Source organism: Eublepharis macularius, chromosome 14 (genome assembly GCF_028583425.1).
Source record: "Eublepharis macularius isolate TG4126 chromosome 14, MPM_Emac_v1.0, whole genome shotgun sequence".
Taxonomy (NCBI): Eukaryota; Metazoa; Chordata; class Lepidosauria; order Squamata; family Eublepharidae; genus Eublepharis; species Eublepharis macularius.
In genome coordinates, this window is record NC_072803.1 from 56,447,944 (window position 1) to 56,466,369 (window position 18,426).

Sequence of the window (18,426 nt, forward strand, 5' to 3'; positions counted from 1 at the left end):
TTTCGGCCTTGCCCCGAGGTTGCTTTCGGTCTCGTTCCGAGTACTGAAGTCGATGAGAGGCAGGGTAGAAGTGGAGGCTCCGGTTCCGTTCCCGGTTGCTCCCAGCTCCTGGGAGTCTTGGGTTTGCACCGGTTGATTGTCGGGAGACGCATACGGATCAAACAAAGGATCCCTGTCCGGGACAACCTTGGATTCCGCTGGGCCCGACTCAGACATGATTGGTAACAAAATGTCAGACTGTGGCTAAATAAGGTACTCTCTGCAAGATTCCCTTTAGAAGCAAGAATAAGTCCAATGTCTGGCAAAGGAAGCTTTATTGCAGAAAAGGTCCATTATAGTCCACTGTCCTGAATAGGAGACTCAGGATGGTACATGATCATTGTTACCAATGAAGAGCAAGCATAGGATACAGAGTAACAATACCCATTTGGAACAGCCTCCCCCCACAGTTCTCAAAACAACATCTTTCCGTCCTGGGAAGCTGCTCTCCTTCAAGGCCAATGCTTGGTGGAACGGTGTTAGACACAACAATCTCCTCCGGTGGGAATGTTGCCTGGGAACTGGTGCACCTGGGGAGAAAGCACTCAAACACTAGAAGCATTAGAAAATGGAGTCAGTACAGTTTAGATATATACTGGACCTGACAGCATGCAGGACCACACCCACATGCTGCAGTGGCTCCATTTGGGCCAATTTGGGCCTGAATTGGGCCAAATTGGGCCCAATTTGCCCCCCTGTGGAGCACAGGAGCACTCCCAGGGCAGCATGTGACCCCTCTCGCAATGACATCACTTCCCAGAAGTGACATCATTGCACGGGCCGGAAGCATGCATGCACAATGAGGAAGCTGAAAGGTAGGTGCTGGGCCTACCCCCCACCCAAGGAGTCGGGGGTCCTGGAAACCCTACCCCACCCTCCAGCCAGGTGAATGGTGGCAGGGAGCAGAGGGTGGGAGTGGAGGATCCCCTGTTCCCACCAGGAGACCTGGCAACCCCATGTCAACAGACTGCTTGCTAGTGCTACAAAGGCGGAAAAAACATTAATGCATCCATAGTTCAGACTGATAGTTTATCTGCCCAGTAGGACAGGGGTCTCACAACCTTTTTGAGAATGCAGGCAGCTCTGGAATTTTGAGAGGGAGTGGTGGTGAGCCCTACTCCAAAATGGTTGCCACAGGCCAAAGCCAACATGGCTACCACAGAAGGCAGAAACAAACGCAGTACCTCACTCCACACTTTGCAAAAGAATTGTGTGGCAGCCATGCTGAACACACGAAGCTGCCTTATTCAGAGTCAAGCCACTGGAAGGACAGCAAACCTAGAGAAGGAGGAGGCGGATGTCTACTCCTGAACACTTATTTCCCCTCATGCAACGGCCCAACTTCCGGGACTTTAATACTAAAGCAAAGCTCCCACTTTGCAAAAGGAGTTCACAGCAGCAGCTGGCCAGGCCCCAAACTCCGCTCCACCACTCTCCCCCCACCCCCCACCCCATTTTGTCCCACAATGAATACATGAAGCAGCCTTATACTGACCCGTTGGTTTATCGAGGTCAGGATTGTCTCTGATCTGCCTGGCAACCGTTCTTGGTGAGATTCTTATTTTGTGGCCTTTACATTTCTCTCTTGTTTTCCAGATTAATACGCCTCTTATGAGGAGCGGGTGGGCTGCGTAAACTTCGTGGAGTCTTCATGGCTCAGTCCCCTGCTGGGATTTCACAGTGGGGGCATCGCCCTTACCAGCCTGCTAACCAATACTCCTACTGTGAAATAATTGCATTTCTTGTGAGTGCTCAGCAAAAGAATACCCTGTTCAGTAAAGAGGATGATGTCAGTTTTACAACTTGATTGTAATGATTTTCTAAAAGGAAAGAATAGCCAAGCGCTCACCACGCCCCCATGAGGTTTGGCAAGGGTTGCCAACCTCCAGGTAGTGGCTGGAGATCTCCCAGATTTACAGAGGACTCCAGGCTACAGAGGTCTGTTCCCCTGTAGAAAGTGGCTGGAGGGTGGATTCTATGGCATTATATCCTGCTGAGATTTCTTTCCATCCCAAATCCTACCCGTCCCAGGATCCACCCCCCCCCCACACACACCAAATCTCCAGGAATTTCTTAACCCAGTGCTGGCAACCAGCACTAAAAGCCAACACAACAGCAAACCAGGGCCAGGATAAAATCTGCATATTTACTCAGAAGTAAGCCCTGCTTTAAGGTGACATCAGTCAGATCCAGGGCTTTTTTCTGGGAAAAGAGGTGGTGGAACTCAGTGGGTTGCCAGCACAGGGGGCAACTCTTGGCAGGAGGTAGTGCCCCTGGTACCACATGTGCATGCGCAAAGTGCACGCATGCTCCCAGGGCCAATGATGTCACTTTGGGTCAGCTGGAACAAGGGGGGAGTTTTTAAAAGTTTAAATCACCCTCGGCAAAATGGTCACATGGCTAGTGGCCCCGCCCCCTGATCTCCAGACAGAGGGGAGTTTACATTGCCCTCCAGAGGGCAATCTAAACTCCCCTCTGTCTGGAGATCAGAGGGCGGGGCCACCGGCCATGTGACCATTTTCAAGAGGTGCTGGAACTCCATTCCACCGCATTCAGCTGGAAAAAAAAGCCCTGGTCAGATCGGATGAAGGGGGCTTGAGTCTCAAAAGCTTCTACACCTTGGTTACGTTTGTCTTCAAGTTGCTCCTAGACTTGAACCTTACCCTATCTGCTACAGACCAACCCGGCTTCCTCTCCGAAACAGTTTTGTTTTGTAGGCTGACTATAAGCCTTGCAACAGTTTGTGAGGCCCAGGAACAGAAGGGTGTGTTTCTTGAATTCCTTTTAATTAAGTTTTAACTGTGCCTTTACTAGCTGCAGAAGAGAACCAAGCCGATGCAAAACCCACCGCAAGCAAGGTGTCCTTCTTGTCATACTTTGCAAAAACCAGCTTTTCCCTTTGTGGGGCTGCTGTAAAGAGCTGTGCGTTTCCCTTCAAAGTAAAGCAAAAGTCCAACGGTACTTGTTTCAGTATGAGCTTTAGTGAGTCAGAGCTGGTTTTAGATATGTGAAAAGGAAATCGTTTGGGGGATTTCTTGTAGGGAAAATGTTAGACGTGGGGGAGGGAGGAGTCGAGGCAGACAGGAAAGAGGTATGGTGAGAATCCTGCCATAAATCTTTCAAGCGTAATTCAAAGTCTCTTACATATTGAATTACTCTCACACACAAAGTAGCAGTTGGGCTGGACTGGGAGGTAGAACTGGCTCTGGAAGAGTTGGAGGGAGAGGGAGGAAGAGCAGGCTTGTGCCCGCTGTGCGTAACGAGGGGCCACTGGCTGGATGCTGGTTCCTGCCCACCTCTTGAAGGGCTACCCTGTGAGAGAGAAGTCTCACTTCACTTGAGAGTTTAGCCCACCAGGACTTTCCCCTAGGACCTTAATGGCCAGTCAGCCAGGATAGCAATTGCCAAAAAAAAAAGCAAAAAGCAATGCAGAGTATTGGCAGGCACCAATAGGATGTTAGCAGGTGCCATGGCAGGGTCTCCTCGTATAGAATAGGGGGGAGAACAGCTGGCAAAAAAAATAACATTTCTGGAATAGATTTAAGAGGTTGTAGGAGTTGGCTTTTTACATCTTGGTCTTTGTGCCAACCCGTCCCTATGTTTGCTCCTGCCCACCTGTACAGCCCAAACTGCGTTTATGCCCATCAAGGACAAACTTCTGTTTGACGTCATGTCTGAATGCTGCTAGAGACACTAAAAGTGCAATCCTAAGAAGAGTTACTCCAGACTTCAATGGGCATAGATTGGAGTAACTCTTCTGAGGATTGCTCTGTAAAATGTTTGGGCTTGGAGAAAACACTGGAAGTGTTTCTCTTGAGAATGAGAATCTCCATACTATTTCTTCTCTGTCTGAAGTTCCACCTGGAAATACATCAGCTCCTTCAGGAACGGAAGAAGCTCTACATCCTTGGTTACATACCATGAAAGCCAGTTTGGTGTAGTGGTTAAGAGCGCGGGTGTCATGTCTGAGTCCCATCCATGCCAATTTTGATTCTGTTATACTGAACAAAATGTATCCTGCTGTAACTCGATATCACTTTGCTAGAGTCATAACTATTTCTCAGGCTTTCACAGGTGTTTATCTGTAGACTGTAACAGCTTCCAATGTTTATGACCTTGTGCTCATTCCCAGACGGTGCTATGTCTTGCTTCCTAGTAACTCACTTGATATCACAAATATGTAGAATGTTCTCACACCAGGAGAGCGCCAAAGCCTTGTTTATGGTTGGGGGGGTGGGGAGGAGCAAGCGTTATGTTAAAAGAGAAGTTTTTCTCACATGATGTCATTCCTATCAACTTCTACTCTTGCTGCTTAGATGTCTACCTTGCTTCTAAATAGTCCTTTGGACATGTATATGGAAATGATCTGATTTCTGAATAAAAGCCATTTGACCAAGAACTTGTGTCTTGCTGCAATGGTCCAGGGATCTATCTGCTGTATCCTGTCATCCATAGCCTGACAGCAGGACTCTAATCTGGAGAGCCGGGTTTGATTCCCCACTCCTCTGCTTGAAGCCAGCTGGGTGACCTTGGGCTAGTCACAGCTCTCTGGAGCTCTCTCAGCCCCACCCACCTCACAGGGTGATTGTTGTGGGGATAATAATAACATACTTTGTAAACCGCTCTGAGTGGGCATTAAGTTGTCCTGAAGGGCGGTATATAAATCGAATGTTGTTGTTACTATTGTTATTGTTATTGTGTTGGGACTACATCTGGCAAACCCCTACCTTGGCTCTTTCACAGCTTGTTTGTTCGAAGGATGACCCGCCTCTCTCACATTAGGAAGAAAACCTTTCCTATAATTGAAAAAAGATACCTTTCAATAACTTGCACAACTTTCTAAAGAGCTTACACACATTTTGGAAACTGAACTGGAAAGGGGGAATGGGCTTTTGTGATACATCTCTTATGTACAGCATGAAAGACTATATGGTAAGCGCAGAGGTTGCCAAGAAAAGGCATTAATGTTCCTGGAACTTGGAATCATTGTCACGCTGTTGTCATGGGACACATGTGGGCAAGCGTGATGGATTAGACTTCTTGTCATCAGCTCACTGGGATGTTCTAATTTGTTCATGCGACATTTTGTTTATTTCCATTTTTAAAGACACTGGTGGCTTTAAAACCATCCGTAAGATGATTAATAGCTCCAGAAATCTGGATCTTTCAAAAACAAAAATAGTAGCAATTCAAAAGCATGAAGCCCCTTTCTTCTGGCACTGTAGAGATTTTCATCACAGCTAAGAAATAACATGATCCAGAGGAAGGGTGAAATTAAGAGGAAATGAGGTCACTAGATGATTTTATTCACAAACAGAAATGTTCTCCTAGTAGTGCTGGTAATATCTGAGGTATAGACTGGGGGGAAAACCCAAAACTTCTAAGGGACATATCAGTGGTGTTAAGCAGAAGGCACCACTGGGTTCCTGAAGCTGAGAGCTCAGATGTTGCACAAGGGTGTCCCCATTTGTGGCTCTGAAACATTGGAGGGTACACACTTTGGCTTTATTAATTGAACACACACAGGTGTGGATCCTAGGGAAACTAGAAAAAACAAGGTAGATGATGATGACGACGACAACAACATTCAATTTATATACCACCCTCCAGGATTACTTAACACCCACTCAGAGCAGTTTACAAAGGATGTCATTATTATCCCCGCAACAAAACACCCTGTGAGGTGGGTGGGGCTGAGAGAGCTCCTAGAAGCTGTGACTGACCCAAGGTCACCCAGCCGGCTTCAAGCGGAGGAGTGGGGAATCAAACCCGGTTCTCCAGGTTAGAGTCCTGCCGCTCTTAACCACTACACCAAACTGGCTCTCATAATGGAAGATTGATGTCAGGCAGCCCTCAAGAAGATACGTGTAGCCATGATGGATCAATCCAGTTTGTCTAGCATCCTGTTTCAGACAGTGGCCAACCAGATTTCCTGGAAGGCCTACAAGCAAGACACAGAGGCCAAGGTCTCCCTTATTACTATTGCACCCAGCATTAGTATTCATGCTAGCAGAGTTACATAGTATGCAGAGAAGAGTATGCTGTGTGAGCCTGCACTGCAGAGAGTGTGCAAGTCTCTCTACACAAGACCTCTTACACAAGGATGCTCAAGTGTAGGGAGATACAATGGTAGTCAGGAAGCGTAGTTTAAATTTCACCTTTCTACAGGAGGGTAGTTTAAAAAGACAGAGCTGGCAGAGATCCCTCCTCAGAGGGTTTGTTAATTTCATCTTTGGGGAGGTGAAATTGACAGAGCCTTAGGGAGGCAAAGTTGAAATTAACAAACCCTCTGAGGAGATCTGGGCTGACTCTTATCTTTTTAAGCTACCCTCCTGTAGAGGGTTTATTAATTCACCTCTCTCTACAGAGCTGGCAAAGATAGCTCCTCAGAGGGTTTGTTAATTTCCTCTTTGCCTCCAGGAAGGCTCTGTCAATTATTAACAAACCCTCTAAGAAGTGAGCTTTGCAGTTCTGTAGAGAGGTGAAATTAACAAACCCTCCGAGGAACGATCTTTGCTGGTTCTGTAGAGAGAGGTGAAATTCAAACTACGCTTCCCGGCTAACATTGCATCTCCCTTCACTTGAGCATCTTTGTGTAAGAGCCAAGCTACAAGAATCAAATTACACAAGGAGGAGCATGTAAAGGGAGTTGCAATGTTAGCCGCGAAGCTGAGTTTTAAAAGAGATTGGAAGGCTTTGTCAATTCCCCCTCTCTATAGATCCAGGGAGATCATTGCTCAGAGTGTTTGTTAATTACCTCTTTGCCTCAGGAAGGCTCTGTCAGTTTCACCTCCCCTTCTAAGAGGGGGAAAAAACAAATCCCTTGAGCAGCTATCTATACAGAGGGGAAATTGACAAAGCCTTCTGATCTCTTTTAAAACTCAGCTTCCCAGCTAACATTGCGACTCCCTTCACGTGCTCCTCCTCCTGTAATTCATCTCTTGTAGCTTAGGGCCAAGCTACAAGTGACAAATGACACTTGAACAGCAAGTGTATTTCTCCCTGTTCGCTTGCCCTCCACTCAATCCACTTGCCATTCAAGGCCGATTCCAGACGGCCCCCCGCCTCGCGAAACGTCGCGCGTCGTTGCGCAGAAAACGCGAAATATCGCGTTTTCTCGCACGAGTTTTGCGCGACGTTGCGCAAAACTCGTGCGAGAAAACGCGTTATTTCGTGTTTTCTGCGCAACGACGCGCGACATTTCGCGAGGCAGGGGGCCGTCTGGAATTGGCCCAAGTGTCATTCGTCACTTGTAGCTTGGCCCTTAGCTCTAATTCATGTTGTGTGGTTTAGCTCTCAGCCAAGGGTGTTCTTTATTATCCCTGGGAGTACTCCCCAAGCTAGTCACCTGCACCACAGTCACCCGATGCACAGCCAGAGACTTGCTATGGTGGCTCCCCTCTATGCTCCATGAACCCCATTGATCTGGGCTTCGACCAGGAGGCCCCCCCCTCCACCTGCCCTGCTCTTCACTCCCAGTGGGCTCCTGGCTATGCAAAGGGCTTGCCCCACCACAAATGATCATGAAAGAAGGGGAAGCGTTTTCTAGAAACGTGCTTTATGGCGGCTGAGTTTTACAATGCTGAGACTCAGCAAGAGACACACTGTTGTGCGGAGTTAGCAGGCGCTGTTTCAGTCATCACACAGACTGAGGAATGAGCTCGGTCCAAAGACAGAACTGAGGAAAATCACTTTTTGTTATTTGCTTGCACTAGTCTAAATTTTGCCCTGGATCTTCCCAATGCTTTTGAAAATAAGTTCCTCGTTGAGCTTAGAAATGTCATAGTTCTGTTCAGCTATTCTCACAATACAGCTCCCTCAGTGGTTGAAAGATGTCCCTTAGGTTGTGATTATTCGAGGAGTTTTCATCTCAGAGCAAATCCACAAGATCTGGAGTTGGAAGCAAAGCCAAGTTAACATTAAGCATTGGTGCCGGGTGCTCAACACATTCAGGCGTCGCTCGTGGCCACTTTAAGGCTCTTCTGGTGACTCCTTGCAGGGTTGGTAAACATACACAGCCAGCTATTCAGAAACACAACCCCGGCCTCTATGTGCTTTCGCCTCCACTGAGGTTTGTCTGTTGCCCCTTCTAGTCTCTTAGGTGGGACTTCCGTGCTTTGGCCCAATTTCAGTGCCTGCCACTCTTTCCCTGCCCCCAATTTTAAGCACACTGAAGTTCTTTCATAAGAAGTTCATCTAAGGGAAATCTATGCTCCTCAGAGCCAAATATTTGCACACAAGCTCCTCCTTACTGAGCAGGCTAGTAAGCAGTGAAACAGACTGTCTTCTGTGATTCTAATGGTGCACTGCATCTGGTACCATCCTCTGTGATTCTGGTGAGCTCCTAATTGCACAGCTTCTAGTATTGGACTCTGAAGGTGGATCCACAAAGAGGCTTAGATTTGGAGGTTTAAAACAAGTTTCTAGTCCTTCTCATTGAAGAAATCCATCTGACATATGTAGACAGTGGCTATAAATTATTGCCACCAGAAACAAACCAGGCAAGATGTTTTTAATTGCTTAATAGCAGTCATGGTTAGGGCCCCCGATTCAGATCAGATTTTGGGGTGCAGGGAAGAAAGATTAACTGTTTCCCTCCCACACCATTTCCCCCAACCTCAACAACCCACCCAGCTCCACTTAGAACTATTTTCCCATATGGGAAAATATAGGGCACCAAGACAAATAGCTCCAGGGGAAGGGGACATTTGTGGTCAGGAAAACTGCTTCTGATTGGAATGGGGAGGCAGGCAGCTGCTGTTAAAAATCTGAGAATCTGTCTATGATTTCACAGTGTCTCCTCTTGTTCAACCCTCAGCAAACAGAATATTGAGGGGGGGTACTTCCCAACTCCAAAAACAGAAACAAGTGTTGTCTCAAACAGAACAGCAAAAAGTCCAGTAGCACTTTTAAGACTAACCAACTTTATTGTAGCATAAGCTTTCGAGAACCACAGCTCTCTTTGTCAGATGCATTGTCAGCCTTTGAGAACGATGCATCTGATGAAGAGAACTGTGGTTCTCGAAAGCTTATGCTACAATAAAGTTGGTTAGTCTTAAAAGTGCTACTGGACTTTTTGCTATTTTGCTACTACAGACTAATACGGCTAACTCCTCTGGATCTCAAACAGAACTGCATCCATCTCTCAAGCAGAAATTCTCCAGGATGTTGTCGAGCAAATCATTGCTGTTATGCAGAATAGAAACAGAAAGCTGTAGTATTCTACAGCTGGCTTCTTGGCAGATTTTATAATTAATTGTATGTAATGGACTCTTGAAAGGAAAACTTTAGCCATTTACTAATGTTCATAAATTAGCAGCGAACAGCTGCTATAATCTTTAATTACGCTGGGAGGTACTGTGGTTCAGTGACAGAACATATGGTTTCCATGCAGAGGTGTATGTGTGTGTTATGTGCCGTCAAGTCGCCTCCAACCTATGGCGACCTTATGAATGAAAGACCTTCAAAATGTCCTATCATTGGCCGTTTCCACACGGCTTACCTTTCTTCTTAATGTCCCGGTAGATCGCGCAAAAAACGCGGAAGATCGCGTTTTCTTGCGTGAGATTTGTGCGATGTCACGTGACGTTGCACAAATCTTGCGCGAGGAAATGCTATCTTCTGTGTTTTTTACGTGATCTACCGGGACATTACGAAGAGAGGTAAGCCGTGTGGAAACGGCCATTAACAGACTTGCTCAGATCCTGCAAACTGGAGGACGTGGCTTCTTTGAGTGAGACAAGCCATCTCATTTTAGGGCATCCTCTTTTCCGACTGCCTTCCACTTTTCCTAGCATAATTGACTTTTCCAGAGAAACTTGTCTTCTTATGATGTGTCCAAAGTATGATAGCCTTACTTTTGTCATTTTAGCTTCTAGGGAGAATTCAGGCTTGAGCGGTACTAGATCCACCTGGGGATGGGCGATATATAAATTGAAATATAAATAAATATAAAATAAATATATAAAGCCCTGAGCAGATTGGGACCAGCATATCTTCGGGATCACCTCTCCCTGTATGTTCCCTGGAGACCGCTTCAATCAGTGGATAAATGTTTACTGGTGGTCCCCAGCCCTAAGGAAGCCCGCCTCGCTTCAACCAGGGCCAGGGCCTTTTCAGTCCTGGCCCCAGCCTGTCCTAAGCAGAGTAAACACCTTTCCAAACCCACCATAAGGGTGCAATCCTAAGCACACTTTCCTGGGAGAAAGCCTCATTGAATAAAAAAGCAGACATGGCTTGGAATTGCTCATTAAATGTCCTGCTCTTGCCCGTTATCTTTCCCCCCACTTCGCTCTTAGCACATTTGCCCAGATGATCAATACAGGGATGAAACAGGGAGACAGCTCTTTGTATGATCTAGATCCAAGGTGACTTGCAATAGCATCTATTATGTCTCAAAGCACGCGCGTGCGCATGCCCATACACACATCAAAGCACACACTCTTAAGATGGGGCTCTACAAGAAATTCTAAATATGTGATTTAGTAACTATCATTTCTTTCGATGTCTTTTGTGAAATTAGGGTTGTCAGGCCTCCTCAATCTCCCAGCAGGGGACAGGGGCCTGGCACTTACCTTTGGGGAGAGGGGTGTGTGCACGCGCAGAGCGCGCACGCACTCCCCCACAGGCGCAATGACGTCACTTCGGGGGGGTGACATCATCGCGCGGCTGGGCACTGCAGAACGCGCCCGAAATGGGCCGTTCTGCTGTGGATCGGGCCCGGTTTTGAGGTGCCGCAGTGCCTCAAAACAGGCCCGAAACTGAAAACAGGCCCAGTTTGCCATGGATCGGGCCCGTTTTGAGCACTGCGGGGCGCAGGAGTGCTCCTGCGCCCCGCAGTGGCCCCAATCTGGGCCAAAACAGGCCCAGTCCCAGCAGCTGCGGTGTATGGGAGCACGCTGTGCCATGGGAGAGCGCGCAAGGAAGGTGCACCCCCCCACACACACTGCTCAGGTAAGTGGGGGCGGGGTGTGGGGAGCGGGGGTGGGAGATCCCCCGCCCCCACCGGGGGTCTGGGATCCCTATGTGAAATCCATAACAATTCAAATTAATAACTTCATGAATAAGGTATGGCCGCAGTCTCTTCATCCTGTAGGCACTGCAACATTATTCACAAGTTACAGTGAACGCACATACAGTCAGTGTACACTTGATTGTTTTTTGTATGTGTATTGAGTAATTCTCATCTTACAGGTAACGCACGTACAGCTGAAAATGTGATACAAACCCCATATTTATCCAGGTACTGGTCCCCGGTTTCATTGTTCAAGTGAATACATGTTGGCTCTTTCTTACAAAGAGATTATGCACGTACACACAGGATGTGTATGTGCTTGCTGAAATGTGAACAGAACTCGTGGCTCTGGGCAACAGTGCGGCCCTTGAGAAGAGAGGGACAGCAGGATATGCAGACCGGAGTAGCACAGCACCCTCTAGCTGCAAGTACAATGACCAGGGCTTGGTGGTGCGCATCCAGCCAAGGGGGGAATGGGAGGGAAGGAAGCTCAGTCAGGGATGTATAAATATTATCATTTTGATCGTAGTTCAACAGGAAAGCTTGTCATCCCTGGGAATGACTCCCCCTGATCTATTTAACCGAGTTTTTAACTTCGAGGTTTTAGATGTAACATTAAGCGATCTCTGTCCTTTGAGACTGTCTCTTACTGCCAACGTTAATGTCCTAGCGAAACCAGTACTAGACCTTGCTGAGAGCATGATTCCCAATCTTAGGAGGCTCAAATGGTCTGGGAAACTACACTGCATCATATCCAATACCTTGTCATCCCTGGAAGTGAGTAGACTGAGATCATCTCTTTTACAAAACATCACAGATGTGATTAAAATCTTTGATGAAATTAATTCCCAGCTTAAACCTGTTTTAACAAATAACAGGCCTGTGAAGTCGATACTCCATGCTCAAAGTGGTTGGTTCGACCACGAATGCAGAGCGCTTAAAAAAGAACTCCTTTACACTATGAGACAGGCCAGGCATAATAGGGATAGGGCTCGGATCAGCAGTCTAACCATGCTTAGGTCCCAGTATAAAGCTCTAAGTAAACACGCTAAATGCCTCTGGAATGAGTTAGATCGCGCAGCATCTGAAAGAAATGACTTGCGGTTTTGGGACTTGGGAATGACTTTTCTTTGTCTCTTCTTGCCATTCAGAGGACTGCCACATGGCAGAAGCAGGTGCCAGCAGCATCGGCCGCATGCGCTGTGTCTTCTGCCATCAGGGCTTCCACTTGCGCGGCAACCTCTGGTCCCACACGCACATCTGCACTCTGGACAAGCCCTTTGTCTGCTGTACCTGCAGCTGCTGCTTCAGCCAGTCCTCCACCCTTCTCAACCACGTGCGCCTCCGTACAGGTGAGCACTCATACAAGTGCCAAGTCTGCCAAAGGGCCTTCTCCTAGCTGGCCAGGCTCCATGCCCATCAGAAGAGTGCCAAGCACCTGCCCTCCAATGCCTTCCGGCAGTCTCACTCACCCTCGTTGCCAGTGCCATACCCCCCCTCCCTGGCTTACACATCCCCACCATGGTGCTGTGATGATTACATAGTTTGGGCAACGCAACTGCATTGTGGTTAGCACCAACCCATTGGTGTGGGAGAAGTGAGCTGGGGATTCATGGAAGATTGTTCTAGCAGCAGCTATGAGCCATGAAGGCTAAATGGAACCTCCGTGTTCAGAAGCAGTGAACCTCTGAGAAAGATGGAAGCAAGCCATCGTCTTCACACTCTGCTTGGGAGATTCCAAGTGGCTCTTTCGAAGGAGGGCTCCTCGCCTTTCCTCGTCTTTCCTGACAGCATCAAGGTGTCTTTGAAAGGGGGGGAAATCAAGATCTAAACACCTCACCCCCATGCTTCTTCTTGCCTCAACTGCTGCTATTTCTTCTGCATGCTCCTCAATGTACTACTAACATCATTATTCATCAGATCCAGAGGAGTTAGCCGTGTTAGTCTGTCGCTGCAAAATAGTAAAGGGTCCAGTAGCACCTTTAAGACTAGCCAACTTTATTGTAGCATAAGCTTCCGAGAACCACAGCTTTCTTCATCAGATGCAACTTTATTGTAGCATAAGCTTTCAAGAACCACAGCTCTCTTCGTCAGATGCAACTTTTTTTTTTCATATAGAAGGCACCAGCTTGGGAGACCCCCTAGACCCTGTTTATTGTTGGATGCGGCTTTCGAGTGTGATTTGTCCCATAGGAAGCTCACGGGGATCCTTTGCGTCCGGACTGTGACCAGACAGGCTTGCGTTTACAGAGGAAGGCTTCGATCCCTTCTCGTCCGTCCTCCAGGGCAAGATTGTCCACCATGACCCCTGAAGTCGTCCTATAGGCCGTGTCAACGTCTTGAGCCATCTGCTTGTAAAAGGCGGCTTTCCCCAGAGCTAAAACAGACCGGCTGCTCTCGCATATTTTGTGGGCGATTCTCAGCGTCTCGTCTTCCAGCTTCTCTGCGGGTACCACCCTGCTGATGAGTCCGTGAAGAAGTGCCTCCCGAGCCGTTATGGGCTCTCCTGTGAACAGCATCTCCAGGGCCACCTTCCTAGGGAGAGATCTCCCCACGGGCACAGCTGGCGTTGAGCAGAACAGACCAACGTTTACTCCGGGGGTGGCAAACCTGGATTCCTCACCTGCCACAGCGATATCACAGCTTGCCACCAGCTGGCAGCCAACGGCAGTGGCGAGGCCATTGACCTTGGCGATTACAGGCACCGGCAGCTTTGAAAGCAAGGTCATGAGTTCAGCGCAGGTCTCGAAGACTTCCAGGTGATATTTCTTGCCTGTCTCAGGAGATAATTCCTTTAAGTCATGTCCTGAGGAAAAAACAGGTCCTTCGCCTGAAATGATAATGACTCGTAGATCCAGGCTGTCGATATCACGCAGAAGGTCCTCGCGGAGAGACTTCAGCATGGCGAGCGAGAGAGCATTTCTTCGCTGAGGGTTGCTCAAGACGACGTTCCTGATGCCGCCCGCTTGCCAGGCGCGGCTCAGATGCAACTTTATTGTAGCGTAAGCTTTCAAGAACCACAGCTCTCTTCGTCAGATGCATCTGACGAAGCTTTCGAGAACCACAGCTCTCTTCATCAGATGCAACTTTATTGTAGCATAAGCTTCCAAGAACCACAGCTTTCTTCATCAGATGCAACTTTATTGTAGCATAAGCTTTCAAGAACCACAGCTCTCTTCATCAGTTGCAACTTTATCGTAGCATAAGCTTTCGAGAACCACAGCTCTCTTCGTCAGATGCATCTGACGAAGCTTTCGAGAACCACAGCTCTCTTCATCAGATGCAACTTTATTGTAGCATAAGCTTTCGAGAACCACAGCTCTGATGATGCATCTGACAAAGAGAGCTGTGGTTCTCGAAAGCTTATGCTACAATAAAGTTGGTTAGTCTTCAAGGTGCTACTGGACTTTTTGCTATTATTCATCAGTTTATTGGTATTAATTTTAGAGCATATCCCTTTCTCTTGTTTACAAGAAGTCAAGAAAGGAAGGCTGCCAGACCTCTGGCACCCCAAATCCTAAGACTCATGGGATGGGACTGATGATGTCATAGGGAGGCTGATCATAACTGTCACTAAGCAATGCCACGGGGTTGGTGATTTCATTGGGCAGCATCTAGTGATGCCACATGGAATAGTAGTAGCAATGGAACATTCCACGTATCATTCGATTCCGGAGAACAGTGTGAAGTGTGAACAAAGGTGATTATGTAGTGTTGAAGAGACTCACTATCCACCACACAACAAAATAAAATTGGAATTTAATTATGTGCAAACCAGACGATAAAGTTGCAGATTATCACATCCCATCATCAGTTCACATGTGATGAAGGCCCCTTCCACATGATCCGTTTCCATGATCTCCAGAATTCTGCACATGCAAAGGAGTCATGGGACACAGAATCAAATATTGTCCGTCCCCCCCCCCCGAGTTTCCCCCCTGCAGACATACCATGACTCTTTCTTGAAGCCGCCTCTGAGTCGCCGCTGTCGTGTCCTGTGTGTGAGAGAGTCTTAGTCCCTAACTGCATCTCTTCCCCGCCCCTTTCCTCTTCCCAGGCACTGATTGGTTGGCTGTCCACCGGTAACCACTCCCACCCTTCTCAGCTCTCTGAACACCTTTTCTGCCATTTTTATCATTAAAGCGAGGTAAGATTCGTAACACCACTGCTTCTTTTGCTTCCTTCCTCCTTGCTTTAAAAGCAAGGGAAGGTTCGTAAGGCCAATGCTCCGTTCACTTTCTCCCTCCCGGCTACGGCTATCCACTCTCATTAATTATTATTTTTTAAAGCCAGGAAAGAGTCATAACATTGCTGCTTCATTTGCTACCTTCCTCCTGGCTTTAAAAGCCAGGAAAGGGTTAAAAAGCTTATGCTCAGTTCTCTTCCACTCTCCTGATTATACCCACTGGTGTGTTTCAGGATTCTCCTAATGCCAAAGAGGAAAAAAACCAAAGATGTGTATGAATAGCCAGAGAGGGAGAGAGCGTTTGACACAGCCATTTGAGAACAAAGCAGCTGGGAAGCACTCTTCCCTAGCTTAAAAAAATGAGAAAATGTGTTTATAACTGGGAGAGAGGAAGCTAAGCAGCCTTTTAATCTTTTCCTGTCTTTTAAAACCAGGAAGAAGAGAATGGAGAATGCAGCAGCAATGGAGGAAAAGAATGAAACAAGAATGAAAAGTACATGTTTCCCCCCAGAATTCAACCACCAATTGCCTCTCCAATGGGCATGGGACAGCCCAATCAGCGAATACAGGGACGGGGGGGGGGGAATGGGGTCCATCATTGCAAGTTATGATGCATGCACAGTTTTTTTTAAAAAAAAACATTAACATTGGCTCCAGCCCCCACAAATGACAGTTTCAAACAGACACAGCTCAGCTTGTCAGCAGACACGAAACCACCTCGAGGTTGTGCAGTGCAGAATGCCGGGCACCCAAGCCGATCCAGTGCTGATCAGCATGAATACACAGAGATGCTGGATTAAAGTGTGCTGGGAGAAAAGTGCTGCAGGCATGCAGAGAAATCCCAGAAGAAGCCTACAATTTCAACCCGCAGCCCCAAAGCTCTGAGAATGAACCCCAAGTGGGCACTCCTTCCCTCTCTGTCCCATTTTTAATCTTACTTTCCTCCCAAGAGTTCAGAGTAGGGTTGTCAACCTTCAGGTTGGGCTTCCAGTTGAACTTCTTCCCCTTCCCAAGCTCTACCCCCCGAATCTCCAGAAATTTCCCAACCCAGAGTTGGCAACCCTAGTTCAGAGCAGCATACTTACTCTCCACTCTTTGGACTGGCACCACCCACTGCCTGTGTTCCATTGGTGAAGTGGAACCCCTTATTCATATGTTCTTTCACTGTCCTTTCCATCCAGTCTATAGGGACAAGTTTATTTCCCCACTCTTAGACAGACCAATTGCAGAGGCAAATAAGGCCTGCCTGGAGAAACTCCTAACTGATGAAAATTCAACTATCTCCAGGCAAATAGCCAAATTCTGTCTCCATTTGGTTAAATTCCATAATAAGAAGTATGGCCATACATAGTCTGTCCTGCTCTTTTTACAATTTTAACTTTAATGTCAATATTTTAAATACTAGCATCACTTCTGTTCCTAGAGAACTAGACACATTTTAATGTGTCTTCTAAGATTTTAAATGCTAAATGTATTTTTCTATGTCCTTCTACACTTTTATGCTGGAATTAATTATTCTATTAACTGTTAAGGATGTATTGCCATTGTAATGATCTCTGACCGCAAATAAAATTTGTTCATTCACCTGCTGCCTGAGAACTGTGAATGGAGCTGCCTTCAGTAGGTTTACCGCTACCATTGAATGCTCTTTCATTTCCCTAGACACGGACTCACACCTGAAGGGCCAGGGGTGGCTGTGCAGCACGCCCTTTACCTTACCTGGAAAGTTCCCAGCGGGTTGCTGTCCTGCAGAGACCAGGAGCGGGCAGAGCCAAGCAAGCCCCTCAAAACTCCAAGTGGTGCAGGCCATGTCAGTGTCACCCGACCTACCCCAGAAGGGGCTGACATCAAGCTTTCTTGAAAGGACCATTTACCCACCCTAAGAAGTGCAAAAGTCGATTTCACAATGTTTGTTAGTCCTTTGGACTCGCTATTGTTCCTGATGCCAGAGATTCCTGCAGCCTTCTCCAGAAAGCTAAAGTGCTGCTGTAGCATAGAGGTTAAGTGGCTGGGCTCCAAGCCAGCACTCTGCAGGTTCGACTCCCAATACTGCCATAAACTCTGCAGGTGGCCTTGGATAAACTACTCTTCTCAGTCCCAGCTCCCCAGGTGTACTGTAAGGATAATGATAATGCAGACTTTGTTAACCGCTCTGCGTGGGCACTAATCTGTCCAGAAGAGCAGTATATAAGCATGGTTGTTGTGGGTTTATAAGCATGTTGTTGTTAAAATGCCTGCCACTCACAGACTTGTGCATTCTTACATTAAATATAATTAACACTTTTTAAAAAACCTAGTTTTAAAGATACAAAAGGTTTGTAATCAATGGACACTATTGATTGATTGACTGAATATTGCAGATCCAAAGAAGTTAGTCGTGTTAGTCTGTAGTTGCAAAATAGTAAAAATTCCAGTAGCACCTTTAAGACTAACCAACTTTATTGAGGGACAAGCTTTCGAGAACCCCAGCTGACGAAGAGAGCTGTGGTTCTCAAAAGCCTATGCCTCAATAAAGTTGGTTAGTCTTAAAGGTGCTACTGGACTTTTTACAATATTGCAGATGCCAGCGAAGGAAAAACACCAGGTGCGGAAACAGTTTTAGGAAGGTAGCCCTGTTGTTACAGAACAGCAAGATCTGAGTCCAGCAGCACACAAATCAACAAGATTTTTCAAGAGTGTAATCTCTGAAGAGGCCTTAGGCTCAGTGATCTCTACTCCTCCCTGTATCTGAAGAAGGGAGCTTTGATTCTCCAAAGCTTGCATCCTTGAAAAGTCTTGTTGGTCTCTGAGGTGCCGCTGGACTCCAGTACAGGCGTTAAGAGAGTTGTAATCCCAGAAACCAGCACTGGAGGGCACCAGAGAACTGCGAGTTTAAAAAGCGACACGAAACGACCAGTTGCCAGAAGTAAAGATGATCCTCGCCAGTTTTCCTCCCAGCTCCCTTCTCTTGCCTGGGCAGGGACGCCCGTCCCGCCTTATTGTGCCCAAACCCAACATGGCTGCTGCGCCGACTGGCTGGAGAGCCTCTCTCCAGTCACCCCAAAAGCGGCGGCGTCGACGACACTCAGCATACAATTCCGGTTCCCAAGCGAAAGTGAGTGGTTTGGGGCAACCACCCACGCAAAGAAACCGGACGAGGCGCCACACATGGTCGAGATGCGAGTGCTTCCCTCCCCTCACGAGAGGA

General features: G+C 47.3%; 1 protein-coding gene across 1 annotated transcript; it reads right to left on the reverse strand.

Annotated features, from left to right (window-relative positions):
• Window positions 1-13,192: 13,192 nt before the first annotated feature.
• On the reverse strand, window positions 13,193-18,388 carry LOC129341911 (enoyl-CoA hydratase domain-containing protein 3, mitochondrial-like). The gene is made up of 3 exons (XM_054997268.1): window positions 18,230-18,388; window positions 16,959-16,985; window positions 13,193-14,043 (listed from the first exon to the last, which is right to left on the reverse strand). Exons 1-3 carry the CDS (start codon window positions 18,386-18,388, stop codon window positions 13,252-13,254), a joined length of 978 nt encoding a protein of 325 aa, XP_054853243.1. The 3' UTR covers window positions 13,193-13,251.
• Between the last annotated feature and the right edge of the window lie 38 nt (window positions 18,389-18,426).